At 41.6% G+C, this 17,474-nt stretch overlaps 1 protein-coding gene across 1 annotated transcript in view; it reads right to left on the reverse strand.

Moving 5' to 3' along the window:
- The window catches only part of LOC113406135 (sodium/hydrogen exchanger 7), a 115,229-nt gene that overhangs the window by 35,662 nt on the left and 62,093 nt on the right, over nt 1-17,474 (reverse strand). The window contains exons 2-10 of the mRNA XM_026649006.2: nt 13,600-13,799; nt 12,373-12,450; nt 11,540-11,616; nt 9,396-9,508; nt 7,736-7,841; nt 7,247-7,402; nt 3,739-3,851; nt 2,654-2,742; nt 2,410-2,523 (exon numbers count right to left, since the gene is read on the reverse strand). Of these exons, the coding sequence (XP_026504791.1) occupies nt 2,410-2,523; nt 2,654-2,742; nt 3,739-3,851; nt 7,247-7,402; nt 7,736-7,841; nt 9,396-9,508; nt 11,540-11,616; nt 12,373-12,450; nt 13,600-13,799 (1,046 nt within the window). The remainder of the gene's footprint in view (nt 1-2,409; nt 2,524-2,653; nt 2,743-3,738; nt 3,852-7,246; nt 7,403-7,735; nt 7,842-9,395; nt 9,509-11,539; nt 11,617-12,372; nt 12,451-13,599; nt 13,800-17,474) is intronic.

Consider the following 17,474-nt stretch of genomic DNA (forward strand, 5'->3'; position numbering starts at 1 on the left):
ACTAGTGGAAGGCATCTTTTGAAGAAAAAAAAAAAAAAATCAAACCCATCCATCCAAAACTCAGGAGACTAGGCACATTGGGAAGGCGACACCTTCCGTGAATCTTGCCATCAAGTTTAACTATGTAATTCCTTTGGGCAGGTTTATATTTTATCATAATGAAGGCTGCAAAAATCCATGCACATTGTTCAGTTGGGGCGTGAGATAAAACAACCTCCTATAAACAATATTCTTACCTAGCCCATCCCAGATGTGTTTTGATGTGCAGATGATACAAAACTACTTAAGATAGTTAAGTCCCAGGCAGACTGTGAAGAGCTACCAAAGGATCTCTCAAAACTGGGTGACTGGGCAACAAAATGGCATATGAAATTCAATGTTGATAAATGCAAAATAATGCACATTGGAAAACATAATCCCAACTATACATATAAAATGATGGGGTCTAAATTAGCTGTTACCACGCAAGAAAGAGATCTTGGAGTCACTGTGAATAGTTTTCTGAAAACATCCACTCAATGTGCAGGGCAGTCAAAAAAGCGAACAGAATGTTGGGAATCATTAGGAAATGGATAGATAATAAGACAGAAAATATCGTATTGCCTCTATATAAACCCATGGTACGTCCACATCTTGAATACTGTGTGCAGATGTGGTCGCCCCATCTCAAAAAAGATATATTTGAATTGGAAAAGGTTCAGAAAATGGCAACAAAAATGCTTAGGGGCATGGAACAGCTTCTGTATGAGGCGAGATTAATAAGACTGGGACTTTTCAGCTTGGAAAAGAGAAGACTGGGGGGGGGGGTTATGACAGAAGTCTATAAAATCATGACTAGTGTGAAGAAAGTGTTATTTACTCCTTCTCATAAGAACTAGGTGTCACCCAATTAAATGAATAGGCAGCAGGTTTTAAACAAACAAAAGGAAGTATTTCTTCACACAACGCACTGTCAACCTGTGGAACTCTTTGCCAAAGGATGTTGTGAAGGCCAAGACTATAACAGGGTTCAAAAAAGAACTAGTTAAGTTCATGGAGGATAGGTCCATCAATCGCTATTAGCAAGGATGGGCAGGGATGGTGTCCCTAGATTGATCACTTGATGACTGCCTGTTTTCTTTATTTCCTCTGAAGCACCTGGCAGTGGCCACTGTCAGAAGACAGGTTGCTGGGCTAGATGGACCATTGGTCTGACCCAGTATGGCTGTGTGTGTGTGTGTTAGTGTTAATGGCAGGCAATACAACATACTTCCTTGTGTTTTAAAACCTGGAGAAGTTCAACTTTACTGAGCCATTTCTATTTTACCAGAGGTGATTAAGGCTAGATGTGTTCTGGGCTAGCTAAAAACCCAACACCACAAAAACCTAGAACCCTAACTTCATCTTGTTTTATTGAGCCAACGCTGTTCACAGAAAGCTAGTACTCTCTTATATGGACTCTGGCATGGTAGGTTCTCAGTTATTTACCCTCAGCTAATCCATTTTCCAGGTATGTGCAAAGGAGTGTCTAAGGGCATGTCTCCACTACAAAGTAAGTCCATGTAAGGCAGCTTACGTCAATCTAACTATGTAAGCGTACACACTACAGTGTTCTGCCTGTTGCTGTAATTCGTCTGCTACGCCGACCTAGTAAACCCACCTCGACGAGAGGGGCAAGTCTTAGGCTGATGTAGGTTGGGCGATGCAGTATCTGTATAGGCTCCAGCTGGGAGCTCCGTGGGGAGCCGAGAGCACGGGCGGCAGCCGGGCTCCAGCTGGGAGCTTGGTGCCGAGCTGAGAGCCTGGGCTCTCAGCCCACATACTGCCCCTCTTAAGTTGGTGCAAGCGCTCTTGGTGAGGACGCGCACCACTGACAGAAGGGAAAAAACGCACCACTGACGGACATGAAAAAAACGCAGTAATTATTGCTGTGGCTGTAAGTCAGCCTAACATAGGTCAACTTAATTGTGTAGTACAGACATGGCCTAACTAATGCAAGATAGTGCCTTGATCCGTGTACGCTGATTTGAGCAGACAACATAGGGTATTCTTCTCCTATCCTTTAATTCTGAAACACCTTTTCCACCCTGAATATTTGAAGCTTTAAGTTCTGTTATAACTGCAGGGAGTGTAGCTGTCTCCAGCATATTTGCTGTTGAGCACATAAACCAATGATACACAGCTCTTAGAAGCTGTTCAGGTACATGAGAGCCCTGGGGCTTGCATGCCATAAGGTCCTTAGCTCTGCAAGGGCAGATGAAGGTTGTTTTCAAAAGATTCTTGCATCAGCAGCACATTGCAGGAAAACACAAGTCAAAAAACATCATCTCTTTGAGATGCGTGAGTGGCTGAGGGAAGGCAAAAAAGGCATGGCAAGTTTTCAGGTACCTAAAATAAATAACTTGTTAGATGAAAAGCAAGAAAGGATACAAAAGCTCCAATGATGAAAATTGGGCTGAATATGTGTTTCTGGAAAGTAAAAAGGGCTAAACCCATGTATGAAAATATGAAGTTTTCAGCCAGGAAGTGCAGTACCTCAAAGAGCTGGGGAGAAAAACATTCACATTGAAGAATTACATAGTAAAACTGACAGTCTTATTTTTTATAAAAAAACAAACAAACAAAAAAGACAACCAACACTACACCACATGGGAAGTGAAGAATAGGGTCTCACCTGCTTAGTTCGGCTCCTTGACTCGACTGACAAATTGTTGTATGTATAATGAGCCTGTGTAATTCCACAAAAGAGAACCGCCACCACACCTGCCAATAGATTCACAGACACAAACAGAGCGGGATGATAAAGTTCTTTGCTTACCATCTTAAATCCATTATAAACATAATTACTTGATTCTCCTGACTGCCTTGTTTATTATTTGTATGACCATTGCACTGAGGAGCTCTAGTCATGGACCAGGATCCCACTGTGCTAGGTGCTGTACCAGCACAGAACAAAAAGACAGTCGCTTGCCCTGCCACCTTTGCTTATACTCGTGGTTTAACACATTGTTCTTTAGTTCTGGAGGATTTATTCCTCACAGTAAAGGGACGTTTATATGATGTTTTTGTTAACCATTTCTTTAAGACTATCAAATTTTAGAGCTCTCCAAATGGTCTTCAACAAAATAAATGAGCAACATAGCTCGGACACACTGCTGGTGACAGAAAGCAGAAATCACTTCAATACCTAGGTTTAGGTAACTCAGTGCAGTAGACTGGATATCTTCTCTGAGAAGATTCATTAGGAGAGGAGAGCAGCCCTTGATTTAAGTCCAAGAGAGAAGATTTGATGTAGTGTTCTGTATATTATGTTTAGCTGGGGATTTGAGGAAACCATTACCAAGCTGTATCTGAAGCTAAGACATCTCAAGTTACGTAATACAGAGGTGACAATGAGGTGCAAATAGAATTATTTAGCTTTAAAGCTACAATCTGAAGTAGCAACTAAAAACAGAAAGCCAGCTCCCTGGGTAATCAGTGTGGATATTACGGTCAACACAAAATTAACAATCAAGATTAACATTTCTTGCTTAGAGCCAAGTTCTAACATGCACAGACTTTGACAGGTAATAAGAAAAGCCCACATTTTCCAGGGGCTGTTTTCCAGTGTAGTTTTACCAGTAAGGAAAGTGAAAACATTTTAGCACTAAAAGCATTCATCCTATATGAAGTGCTGTTAAAACAGATTTAATTCAGCAAGTGAACAAAGGAAATGGACAGAAGTTTGATCTCTTTGTGCTTGACTCCAAAACATCTCACCTGTAAACCCACAAGCTTCAGCTAGCAAGAAAGTGCTCCAGGACATCAGGAAGAAGAGAGCTGTCTCCAGCAGGGGGAAGCAATGCAGTTTGGTAAACTTGGTCACATAAATACTTTGTTAAGGGATCAACAAATACCTGGTGATTTTGGCTGAATGTTAGTACAGTTATACCTAATGTTTATAAAAAGCCTTTTTGTTTGCATTAGTGTGAAGTGTCAATCCAAACCAAGACAATTTCAACATTAAATCCATCAACTCATCTATGTCAAGGCTGAAGTATCAGACACTCAAGAATGAGGAAGTTTAAGGTTTCTTTTGCAACAGTAACCTGGCCACCTTGTACATCTTTGAGGATGAGGCAAGGATGGAGTCTGCAGCATAATTTGGCTGGAGTTAGAGTTAGATAAGACCAACCTGAGATGATGAAGGCCATTCAATGATGGTGACATTACACCAAAGAGTAAGTGACATTACACCAACTGGTATTTTGGCTACTACCTTATTCTTCATATTATTCCTTTCCCTCATCAAAGCTCACAATATTGTAGAGAGGGCACTGTACTGTGCTTATATGCACAACAAGTAGGCAGACTCTGCACTTGCAAGGAAAGAGTATGTACAATACTCTTACAATATTTATTTTTTTTAAATCACATATAGTTGAGTGTGGCAATACTGACCAGCTATCAGTCCCTGGATATCTTACGAAAAACCAAAAGATCAAAAGCAAGTTATTTGCATAACTATTAGAAACAATCAAAACAATTTTTAAAATGGGTAATGCATGATTAAACTTCCCCTATTTATTTAATCAACCCTCAATGACAAAGAGATGCAGAGGCAGGCAAAGTGCTCTAAGAACTACAGCTGTGTCAGTACTGGGGAAAATCAGTCAGAAGCAGAAGTTTATGAAGCGTGTGTGTGACTTAACAGTAACGTGTTACTGTTCTTTTATAGCTAATTAAAACCTTTATTTTCAGTATTATACTTGGATACAATTAAATTATTTTTTGACGTGAATCTCACTTTTAAAAGAAAGAGTTTAAAGTTTCATATCCTAACTGAGGATTCCAGTACATGTATGGTAAAGCAAAGTCTCATGCTTTTTCTTAACAGACGTTATCTTGTGAACAACCTCCCTTTCCATTCCCTGACTGGCCACTCTGCCTCCCATTCATCAGCAAGTAATATCCCTGTGTCAGCTAGAGCAAATGCTAAAATGGATGTGTCATGTTACAACTATTTATATATTTTAGCTGTATTTTAAATACAATTTGGTAGTTGAATATAAATTGAAATAGCAGCAACATGTGACCAACCAGCTCCATATGGACCTTTGGCAGACCAGAGCCCAGTTTGAGAAGAACTATATTAATATCATGTTAATGGTCACTCAAACCTGAGAAATCTAAAAATTCAGATTGTAAAAAAGGTACCACAGCACCTTTTCTCTCTTAATGCCTTAAGCATTTTCATTATGCAGGACATGAGCGGGGTGGGGGCAGGGAGAGCAGTCAGATAGCCTGGACTATGGGAACATGTAATGAGACACACTTTTGGAGAAATGTTGTCCAAAATGAAATGTCATGGATTTATGATTTAAAAAATATTTATCACCTTCCAATCCTTTGAGGTTAGTTTTCTGATGCACACATGCATCAAAGTAAGACAGACTGTGTTTGAGTAAGAGTACACCAGCATATCTAGAAGAAAAGACTGAGTTTGATGAAGCATCATGACATCTTACTCCGGTCAAGCTTTAGGTCCAATGCCCCACTCCTGCAACCAGATCCACAGAGACTGATCATTGTACCTGTATACAACACTCCACTGCAGATCCAATAGTAGAATTGGGACACAGGCTTGAAAATAATGGGGAAAAAATCACGTGAAGTGGGTTGTATTATATCAATACTGATAAGACAGAATCGAGTTTTATTTGAACAATATCTGAGATGAGACTCCTGCAGAAAGATTAAACATAAGGCCCATAGCAAGAGCCCAATAGTGTCTGAAAGGGTTATTAATGGCTCAAGTGGTTAAGGCATTGGAACAGTGAATATGAACCACCAAGTTGCCTTCCAAGTGTTAAAACTGCTTCTTTTTAAGGGTAGGTCTCCACTACAATTACAATCTATATGCAAGTCTCACTAGTGTAGCTATGTCACTTAGTGATGTGTAATTTTTACCGATATTGTTACACCAGTAAAATCCTTAGTGTGGAAAGAGTTATACCAGCATGAAGGTGGTGTAGAGGGGTGGCAGGCCTCTCAGGAGCTTCCCCTTGGCAGAGTGCATATGCAAGCCCTTTCTCTCCCTGTAGTCCTCCTTGGGCTAAGGCCCTTAATTAGTCCCGTAGTCTTTAAATGGCCTCGACCCTGGTATCGAGCTGTACTCCAAAACGATTTCCCTGAAGGCAATGTCCATATCCTCTCTAGGCCTTTCTGTCCCCAGCTCTCCTCCTGGGCTACTAAAAGGGTTCAGTTCCCCTTCTGAGGTGTATCAAAGTCCAGGTCACTTCCCCAGTTGCCAATGGGGGGGGACCCAGGCCCACCCACTACTCTGAGTCCCAGCCTAGGGACCCTATAATAGCAGCCATCCACTCTGTCCCTTTATCTATGCTGAGTCACTGCTATGATTTCCTGGGCCACTTCCCCACAGGCCCAGCACATTCTTCACCCTTACCTCAGGGCCTCGTCCTGGTTGAGTCCCAGCAGCCAGCCAGGAGCTCCTTCTTGCTCCCCCCGGTCTCTGCCAGCACTGCTCTATCCGAGGTCCTGTAGCTTCATCAGCCAGCCAGGCACACCATCCACGCTCCTCCAGCTCCAGCAAGGAACTGAGCTCACTCTGGCCCTCCAGCTCTTTTTATACTAACCTGCTGAGCCCTGATTGGCTGCCTCCCCTGCGGCCTCTTTAGGCCACTTGGCGGACTCCACCCTACTGCCTTTTTCTGGGGCGGGATGTGGTAAGACCACAGGGCTCTCCAGAGGGCCTCAAAGGGGCCGTCACAGGTGGTTATACAGCTATTCCCCTTGCTGTATGGGTGACTAAGGCCTGATCTACACTTAAAAATGTTGCTGGCAGAACTGTATAGTTTAGGAGCACGAAAACAAAACAAAACAAAACAAAAAACAGTTACCCTCCAGATCCACACAGCTATGCTACCAAAAGTCTCAATGTAGATGCAGTTATGCCAATAATAATGTCCTTTTGTCAACATAGCTTATTTTGTTTGGGGAACCGGTATAACCTACATGAGCAAGAGTTCTTTATAAGCTGTGTCTCCACCTGTTTTGCTGTTATAGCTACATCAGCAAACCCTTCCTAGCAGAGACAAGGCCTAAAATGACATAATACTGATCATGATTTTACAGTCAGTCAATGTAGACTACGGCAAGTTGTGTTCAGCAATGTGTTGACTAATAATGATTGAAACCTGCTGGAGTCAGCATTCAGGATCAGGGCTTCGTTTAATGCTAACACACCTGCACTTTGGAAGAGTTAAACACAAGAAAGGATATCAGAGCTGTAACAACCCCTGTCACTGCTCCCATCATGAAAGAGCCACTGAATATTCCAAGGAAAACGCCAACTGATTTGAAAAATGCTGCGGCATCAAATGCATGGGTGTTTTCACCTGTTGGCTGGTAGGCAACTATTGATCTAGGGAGAAAAAAAGAAAGAGTCAGATGACAATGGAGGAGTTAGTGATGGCAACAAAATCTTTTATGCCAGATCATTAAGCAAAGGGATATTGTATTCTGCTAGATTCGGATTCTAAATGCCAATTCTCTTCTGACTGATTCATTACACACCTCTGTAGCATAGACAGAAATGTTAGCAACATTTATCAATTCAGTTCACAAGGCAGAATCCATTTAGAAAAAGAAATGTGGAGATTAAGTTTTTAGAAAAATAATATGATTCATAGCTACCAGTTAAACCACAAGAAGAAATAGAAAATTTCACATAGTGGAAGCCTGAATTGTTACTTACGAAGACAAGACAATGGCAACAGCATCATTTAGAACACTCTCTCCAAACAGAAGGGCATAGAGATCGACATCAGCATGCAGCTCATTAAATATTGCCAGCACGGTAACTATAAAAATAAGAAGAAAGAACATGTATGTTAGTTTATTGTGAGTGCTTGTAAGCTGGAAGGAGCAGACATTTTCCAATTTGTCTAAAAGAAGCAAAAACCATAGACTGTGGAACAATTTCAAACCAAAATGGGAAGACTTTAGACATATTTAATTAAGGGTCATACTGTACAGGTAAATTGACTGTTGGAGGTGGAATGACAGTTTTAGGGCAGTCTTGTTCCAAAATGGGTCTGGATCACTTGCTGTGTCTCTCACATACAAGAAATTTCTCTAGGAAGTCCTCCCAACCATTGGACATAAATAGACAACAGTTCCACTCTGCCAGAATCCTACTATTTTTTAAACAATACGTCCAAGTTTCACAATCAAATAGCCAGAAAAAAGTTGTGGACTGGTAACAAACAATAGAAGGCGTTTACAGTCTTCACACAAATCTTTAGTATTTCAGTTTTTTAAAAAAAAAAAAAAAAAAAAACTAAAACAAAGAACAAAAAAACCCCATATAAAACCATTCGTAAGTACCTTGTCCAAAAAGTACACTATGTTCTAAACATATTTGCAAACAGAAGTTGAGAGGGACAAGACAAGACTAGTAATTATTCAAAGCAATCGTTTCAAACAATAACTTCGGTCTGATATTGAGGAAGAAGGTCCTGGAGACTCATCCCACGTGTACCTTATTTTCACTCATCATATGCCAGTTTCTATATAAAAGGAAGCAGAAGTGAATCCAACTACCAGCAGTCCATCTCAACTGCTGGCTGCCACTTCCCATTTTCCCAGAAACAGATACTGAATATGTAAAAATATGTGTTTTAAAATATAGTTCCTGGTTTCAAGTATCAAAGGGGTAGCCGTGTTAGTCTGGATCTGTAAAAGCAGCAAAGAGTCCTGTGGCACCTTATAGACTAACAGACGTATAGGATCATGAGCTTTCGTGGGCGAATACCCACTTCTTCGGATGCATGACATCCTGGTTAGTACTTCAGACAGACACATGCACAACAGTTCTCCAGAGACGTTCATTTCCAAAACATACAACTTTATGGGTCTGCAGCACTTTGAAATTTGAAGACACCATTTCAAAAAAGGTTAAACAGTTGGCTATAAAAAAAGTGTCCTTATACTTGAAATACTACAATATATTAAAATAAAAAAAACCTTAAAATTTCAAATTGCACCTATTTTATAAAAAGTAATACTACATTTCAAGCAGTGAATCTATAAAGGGATAGCCAGGCTCTCCAGAAAATGAAAAGATTACATTCATTCATTCAACTGAATTAAAGTTTATATTCATGAAACTCTATTAAGGAAAACATATCAGCAGAGCCAACCAGTACATTTTGTTTCTAAATGTGTTGTCTCGCCAGATACCAGCACAGTCTTTGCCAGATACCAACTGTCCTGATGCCCAATATATACATCATACAGTACATACACACAGAGTTACCATTGTAAGGTAAGTGAAAAGAAAAAAAAAATGTTAGAATTGTCAGCTATACATCCTCAATGTGTTATCAATGGAATAATTTAAGTAACTGCAGTACCTGGATCAGTAGCAGATATGACAGCTCCGAAGAGGAGACAGTCTGTATAGTAAAATTTATCAGAGAGTTGTCCCACCAACTTCATTAGTTTTACAACACCATACATGAGATTCCTGCAGTAAAAGAGGATAAAGCAGTGTTTATCAAAACAGGGAGGGTGGTGTCTCCTTTGTGAGGCTCTGAAGAGTATAGGAAAGATAAAATCCTCTCATCACTGCTCAGGTAGGCCTTGCCACACTAAGGGGGGAGGAGGGGGAATATCTACACTTGAAATGCTACAGCTTTGGTGTAGGTAGTGTCTACACTGATGGGAGGGGTTCTCCTATCGGCCTAGGTCAGTGATTTTCAAACTTTTTTTCTGGCAACCCAGTTGAAGAAAATTGTTGATGCCCACAACCCAAGGGAGTTGGGGATGAGGGGTTTGGGAGGGGTTCAGGGCTGGTGCAGAGGGTTGGGGTGTGGGGGTGAGAGCTGCAGGGTGGGGCCAGGAATGAGGGGTTCAGGGATTGGGAGGGGGCTCTGGGCTAGGGGTGCAGGCTCTGGGGTGGGGCTGGGGATGAGAAGTTTGGGGTGCAGGAAGGGGCTTCAGGTTTGGGGAGGGTTCAGGGCAAGAGATTGGGGCACGGGATTACCTCTGGCGGCTCCCGATCAGTGGTGCAGCAGGGCTGCTAAGGCAGACTTCCTCCCTGTCCTGGCACCGTGGACTGCACTGTGCCCCGGAAGCGGCCAGCAGCAGGTCCAGCTCCTAGGCGGATGCGCGCAAACGGCTTTGCGCGGCTCTCACCCGCAGGCACTGCCCCTGCACCCAGCTCCCATTGGCTGGGAAGCAGCCAATGGGAGTGCGGATCCAGTGCTTGGGAGCGCGTGGAGCCCCGTGGCACCCCCGCCTAAGAGCCAGACCTGCTGCTGGCCGCTTCCAGGGCATAGCGAGGTGTTGGAACAGATAGGAACTAGCCTGCCTTAACCAGGCAGCACCGCCAATGGGACTTTTAACGGCCTCGTCGGCAGTGCTGACCGGAGCTGCTGCGACCCAGTGCCTTACATTTTGCGACCCAGTTCTGGGTCGCGAACCGCAATTTGAAAACCACTGGTCTAGTAATACACCTCGTTGAGAAGCAGTAACTAGATCGATGGAAGAATTCTTCTGTCAATCTAGCGCTGTCCACGCAGGGATTCAGGTCATTTTAACAACGCCTCTCAAGGGTGTGGATTTTTCACACCTCTGACTGACGTAATTAAACTGACCTAATTTTCTAGTGAAGCCAAGGCCCAGAGTTCAGTATCGAACAGTGAGAGTGGAACTCTAATCTCTCAACAGTTGTTCCCTCATCATCTGAGTCCAGAGTGTGATATGACCCAACACAGGTCATTTAGCACCCAGGAAGTCAGACATGTAGTTTGTCCTCATGATCAAAAAACACAATCCAACAATTTCCCCTAATGAATTGTGTAGTATTTAGGGAAAGAACTTTGCAGTGTAACAGCTATTAAATTATTTTTTCCTCTGAAGTGAAATTCCCTCAAGGTAGCATATGCAATAAAGCAGCTACTGAGTATATATACACATTAAAGCTCTTACAAAAGTCCACATGCTGAAAAGATGCAACATTGTTAACAGAGTAAGTATTCACAATCAAAACCATTTTGCTTATGTGTCTTATTTTTAAATAGGTGAAAGAGGATGCTTCTAAAAACTGATAGTCAAGATTCTTGGTTAGCAGTTGCCTCTATTCTCTGGATTAATGTATCTTCATTAGAAATAGAGGCCAATTCATGTAGAATCAAGTATTTTGTAAAGTTTTGTTTTCATAACTGATTAATTGAACCAACAGAACTGTGGATCTCTAGGACTGTAAGGTTGGACAATAGCAGTGACCACCACGGAACTGAATTGTCTGGACAAACTTCGTGGTCTGTTTCTGGCTGCTCTGTAAGAAAGCAAAACCCTATTTGAAGTCAACGAAATTCTAGCATCATTTTAGAGGCTCAATTTTGCCCAAAGGGCACACCAATAAAACCCTAATTGAAAATGTACAGTTACTGTTCTAATCACTAGAAATCAGAAGTTTAGGGAGATATGGTATTTATTTCATCAACTTGAAACTAGTACATAAAAGTTGTACAATCTCACAAAACTCACTCACCCGATAATAAAACAAGAGACTGCAGTTCCTAAAAAGGCATAAGCCAGGATAGACCCCAGATTCCTGAAAAAGTGTCTCTGTATGAGAAAAAAAAAATATATATATATATATATTAAAGCTCAGCTATGTGAAAACTCAGACATCAACAAAATGTATAGGACAGCCCTACAGCAAAATAAGGAAACAGCCTTCCACTCTGGGAGGAAATAATATTTCCAATCTTACTATGTAAATCTTCTGTAATATTTAAACAAATTTAATATAAGTCCCACCTGAATCACGTTTAAAACCTTGTGGGGCTTGTTGAGACACAGCTTTATAACCAGATGCTTGTGTGACTAATGTAACAAAGGGCCAAGAGTTTAAAAGGAAAATAACTGTAGGTGATGACCCCAAGTCACAAAGTGCAGTCCTGAATTCCCATCCTCCAATATTCAGAGGTGTTCAGATCGCAGTTTAAGTTTGGGCCCATCTCTCTAAAAGTAACTCACTGAATGCATACAATGCAGAGGAAAACCAGACAATTCACTGGGATATATTGTTTAAGTTTATCTTGCTTACTCAATAGCAATGTTCAGGGGTAAATAATGTAAGAAAACATGTAATTAAAACAGCATTCTATATATTTGGTAGTAAAATAATATACTTTCTCTTAAAACTAGCCAACTGTTTAGAAACAATGGACAAGACTTTCTAGCTTTGCAAGAGACACCACAAAAGAGACCCTTGTGGTCAGGACTGCGGCACTAATGGAGATCGTACTCTAGCGGTTAGTGATGCAGCATTAGGCCGAAAGTGTCATGGTTACATTCTCAGAAAGTGCTTACGCTTACCTTCTTCAAGCTGTACCCAGCATGGAAAATAATAGGAGGCAACAGAATGTTGAAGAAAACTTCTGGGTCAAATGTTACCTTAAAAAAAAAAAGTAAAAGCCTATTTAAAACCAAAAAAAGAACAGAGTACACAGACAGCAGTTGCCAATAAAATCCTTACAATTTTACCATTGGAAGTAGTTAATGTTAACAAACAATTTGCTAGGTATTTTCTTTACTACCCATGAAGTAACATTATATATGTGCAAAGGCAACGAAATTAAGATTTTAATAGAGACCACTGTATTTGGAGAACTTTGGTATAACAATATATTCAGGGTTCTTCTAAAGTTTAACAGCCCCAACTGGCGGCCCCCTCCTTAAATGAGCCAGAAACACAGAAATTTAGATTCAAAAGGTGCTGCATAAAGCCCCTTATCATGGTATCAACCATGATATTTCTGCAGATTTCTGGTTCTTATTTGTAGCGCCAACTCTATTTACACCTTTTGCATATAGTTACCATATGAGTAAGTCACCAAAACCACAGGCGTGCACGTACACACACACACACACACACACACACACACACACACGTTCTTCAGTGGAAGTTGTAAGTGTCGAGTCCCAGTGAAAGCCAGGCCAAACTGTTCAAGGCAGCAAAAGAATGTAAAATTAAAGATACACCAGCGATTGTAAAAAGTCAGTGATCAGTACTACTAGAAAACTGTTGTGTCTAACTTAGGGTTTATATATAAACTCCCAGTTTCAGATATTTTACATTTGATGGAAGGGGGGAGAAATGAAACTAGTTTTTCCTTGAACATAATAGAACTAAAAAAATAGAGAAGAAAAATCAAAGATGCTAAGTGTAGAAAACTCCCTGTACTATAGGACTGAGTTGGACCTCAGTAGCAATTAGTGTCTTGATGTTGCTCCATAAAATGTTAGCTAATTATACAAAAATGGCTTTGGTTATACTGAGCATACATTAATTCTTGAACTGTTATGAAAGGACACGTGAACACTACGATACAAAGAAGATATAATTTTGCCAATGAATGCTATACAGAGGACACTTTTGAATGAGTTTAAATAATTTAATTCTATTACATCTGGAAATACAATACTTAATATCATACCATACACTCAGTTTGGAGAAGAAGGGAAATGTGGGTAAAAGGAGCAGCATGAAACAGGAAATGTCACCTATGCAGCAGTCATTCACAAAATCTCAACTATCCTTACCTTTCGCAACATGTCATTCTGTTCCACGTTGTGTATTTTTCCAGGGCTTATTTCTCCTTTAAGGGTGTACTCAAAAAACTTTCCACTGACATTGACCAGCAGCGTTGTAAATGGTCTGTCTTCCTGCGAGCAGCTGAATGGCTTGTCATGGCCACTGCTGGAGGGAGAACCATATCTCAAGATCACGCCAACAATGAGTCCTGAAAGATAAAATGTTTTTAAGAGTCTGTAATAACATGACTCTGGTATAAGCTGAGAGTTTCTAGATTCAAGTATCACTCAGTGCAAGGGTACCTTGTGGCTACACACATACCATGCACATATTTTGTAGTGACCGACTGTTGTTATTGCTGTTTCTAAATTAGGAATGCTCAAAGCAGGTCAGGATTAAAGATGCTCGTTTCAATTTAACTGAATAGCAAAATTATTTCTTTCCATGTACTCCTCTATCATGGGGAATTATCATTCAGAATTGTGCTGAAAGCCATATAATTGTAAAATACAGAAAATAAACCACTTTACATTGGCAACATCCCACAGAGATACCAATGCTAACAAAATACCAGTTTTAAAATAGTTTGCAAGTTATTTAATTGAAACATACTATGGCAAAATAGATATATTTTTATAGAGTAACACAAAAGCATCACTGCTATAATTCTGCAACCAGCATCAGAGAGAGAAAGAGGGAGACATTCAGTGCATTGCAAATTTAGCAACAAATCATCCAGACAATATGCACCAGGAGCCAGTTGCACTTCAGCAAGGCCATTTGCTGCAAAGTATTTCCATTTCAGTTAAGAACACGTCTCCATCTTTCACAAAGGTGAAAATAAACACAGTAAGATGGTGCATTGCTCATACAATACGTGGAAGGGAACGTGAAAACTGCTCTAAAGTTTTAGAGGAAGACAAATTACTCAGATAGCCCAAAGAAAACAAAAACTATTACTAGGGAAAGATATAGAATAGTACAAAGCAGGAATGATTTGTACCCTCTCAAAATATAATTTAAGGGAAGGCTCATGCAAGGAGGTTGGATAATTACAGAATGGGATTGTGATTGTGCTCCGTCCCTATCCACTATCTATTATGCTCTAAAAGAATGAGATTTTAATCCAGCACTGAGAATCCACAGGAACGATCTCAGCATGAATTGTAGTCAGCAAAACCAAGCTAAAAATATAAAGTCACCACTATTCTTGTCACGGGAAAATGAACAAATTGCCACGCCTTTGGGTAAGGTGGTTATTTCGAATATCACTTGTGTCTAGTCACTGTTCCGGGTGCCAATTGCAAGGTGAAGATGAAGACAGAATTTATTGATAAAAGGGGTGCTTTTGTCAGAAGTAGTAAGAAACTGAATGGCAACCTCAGGTCATCTTTGCTCACTGTGGGCCTGATCCTCCCTTTCCCTGCCCCACAGAAGTTTGTTTCCCCTAGACTGCAGCCAACTGAAGTAAATAAAAAATAACAGCCAAAGGAAGGATGAGATAACAGAAGCTTTTTATTTTTACGGCATCAATCTTTCAAAAGGTCAAAAAGGAAAGAACCTTGTCCTCTTAAATACATAGCAGAAATGCCAGATTTCATTTAGTAATCAATAGCATACAAGATCACTGGAATAAGTCTCAAACGCCTGCACACACAGAGTTACACATGAACAGCATTAGAGCATAGTCAGCCACTGTTTTCATAATCAACAGAAAGTGCTGGCAACTGAGAAACTGAAAAGCATTGTTAAAGGTTGTTAATTGTATTTTCCAGGCTTCTTTTGCCTGGCATCCAGAAAAAGAGAAGGATTTATATTGAAAAATTGCTATCGTACAAGCAAAGCAAACTGGTCTTATGATCTAGCAGCAATTAACTGTTATTGAAAAATCCCAAAAAGGTCACAAAAATTCATGAGACTGATTTCTTATCAACACCAAACATTCAGGCAATTATATTTCACATTTATATAGAACTTTTAATCCCCAATAATCCCAAAGCATTTTACAAACTACACAGAGGACACAAGAGAAATGTGGGGCGGATGGCTACAGTCAGTCAACATATAGCACCCTATACAACAGTTCAGGCAAGGGAAATTTGGCCAAACTTAATGGTGCAAATTCTCGTAGCTTTACACAGTTATCTCTCCTCACACTTGTAGTAAACTGTGTTGATGGAATGTGTTGTTTTATTTCATTTTCTGAGAGGATGATTTTCAACATGGATAAATAATCGTTCTAGATCAAGATAGCTGAAATGAACTGCAGTCTCACTTATTGTTTACTAAAAGTTAATAAATGCAATTTTACACAGGTAATGAAAGGAAAGAACCTCAGCAAAGAAGAGGACTTTGGCTTAGACTGAGACTTCAACTTGGAAGATTGTTTGTATTTGATTTTTGTCTGAGATGTGGCAGTGAAGTTTCCCTCTTTTAGCTAGACCTGGAAACTACCATCATCTGCTTAACTCTCTACACATAAAAGTTGGAAATCCCCCTTGCTATTGCATTAGTCAGTCCTATTGTAGTGTTGTACATAATCTTATTATAGAATTGGATCCAATCTACTTTTTTCCTGTAATCAAACTAAAGCAGTTCATTTAAAAGTTTTAGGTGAGATATATTTATAACCAATATGCATCTTTTAAAAATTAAACATACTTTGTTTAATCATTATATAGATATAAATAAAAAAATCAATGCAATAATTAAAGCAGCCACCTGGAAAGTACCCTAAAACATGCATGTATTTTTTCTGTACTAATGTAACACCAATGCTCAGCTGCAGCTGAACGGGGATTCACACAACATAGCCACATCTGGACCCACCTGCCTCACAGCACTGAGTCTGGCAACAGTAGGCAACATCAGAAACCAAGTTCTCCAAATGTCCACCCCTGCTTAAAAAGTTGCTCTTCATTTCTTATCTCTGGGTTTCCATTACCTGAAGGGTGGTGGTCAGCAGAAGTAGTGGTGGCATTTTTGTAGAAATTTTGGTGGTGCCCAGAACCTGCCCCTGCCCTAACTCCGCCCCCCACCTGCCCAAGGCTCTGGGAGGGAGTTTGGGTGAGGGAGGAGGTCTGGGGTGCAGGCCCTAGGCTGGGGCAGGGGATTGGGGTGCAGGCTCTGGGAGGGAGTTTGGGGATGGGAGGGGTGCAGAGGGATGGGGTGCAGGGGTGAGGGCTGTGGGGTGTGACTGCAGATGAGGAGTTTGGAGTGTGGGAGGGGCTCAGGGCGAGGGTAGGGGGTGAGGGCTCTGTCTGGGGCTGGCAATCGGGGGGTTTGTGGTGTGGGAGGGGCTCAGGGCGAGAGTAGGAGTGTGGGGGGTGAGGGCTCTGGCTGGGACTGGGGATAAGGTGTTTGGGGTGCTGGAGGGGCTCAGGGCTTGGGCAGAGGGTTAGGGTGTGGGGGGGGATGAGGGCTCTGGCTGGGACTGAGGATAAGGTGTTTGGGGTGCTGGAAGGGCTCAGGGCTAGGATAGAGGGTGTGGTGCGGGGTGAAAGCTCTGACTGGGGGTGTGGGCTCTGGGATGGGGCAAGGCTGGGGATGAGTTTGGGGTGCAGGCAGGCTGCTCCGGGACAGGGGCCAGAGAGGAGGACTTCCCCCAGCCCTTTCCCTGCCAGCAGCAGCAAGCTCTGGGGGAGGAGCCTCCCTTTCCTGCCCCCCCAGCAGCACACTGTCACTGCATGTGCTCCTAGGGCCCCTCTCAGGTCCAGGAATCTCCCTCGCTTCCCCTGTGGTGGGTGCCGTGGGATGCTGCGTGCGCCTCCTCCCCTGCTGTTGCCCCTGACTGTAGCCTCACCGGGGGTGAGGGATGGGGCTGCCTCCTTGCCCAGCATGGGGCAGGAGCAGTGACTGTGGGGGGGGGGGGGGGGGGGGGGGG

Source organism: Terrapene carolina, unplaced genomic scaffold (assembly GCF_002925995.2).
Source record: "Terrapene carolina triunguis isolate 2854851 unplaced genomic scaffold, T_m_triunguis-2.0 Scaffold23, whole genome shotgun sequence".
Classification (NCBI taxonomy): Eukaryota; Metazoa; Chordata; order Testudines; family Emydidae; genus Terrapene; species Terrapene triunguis.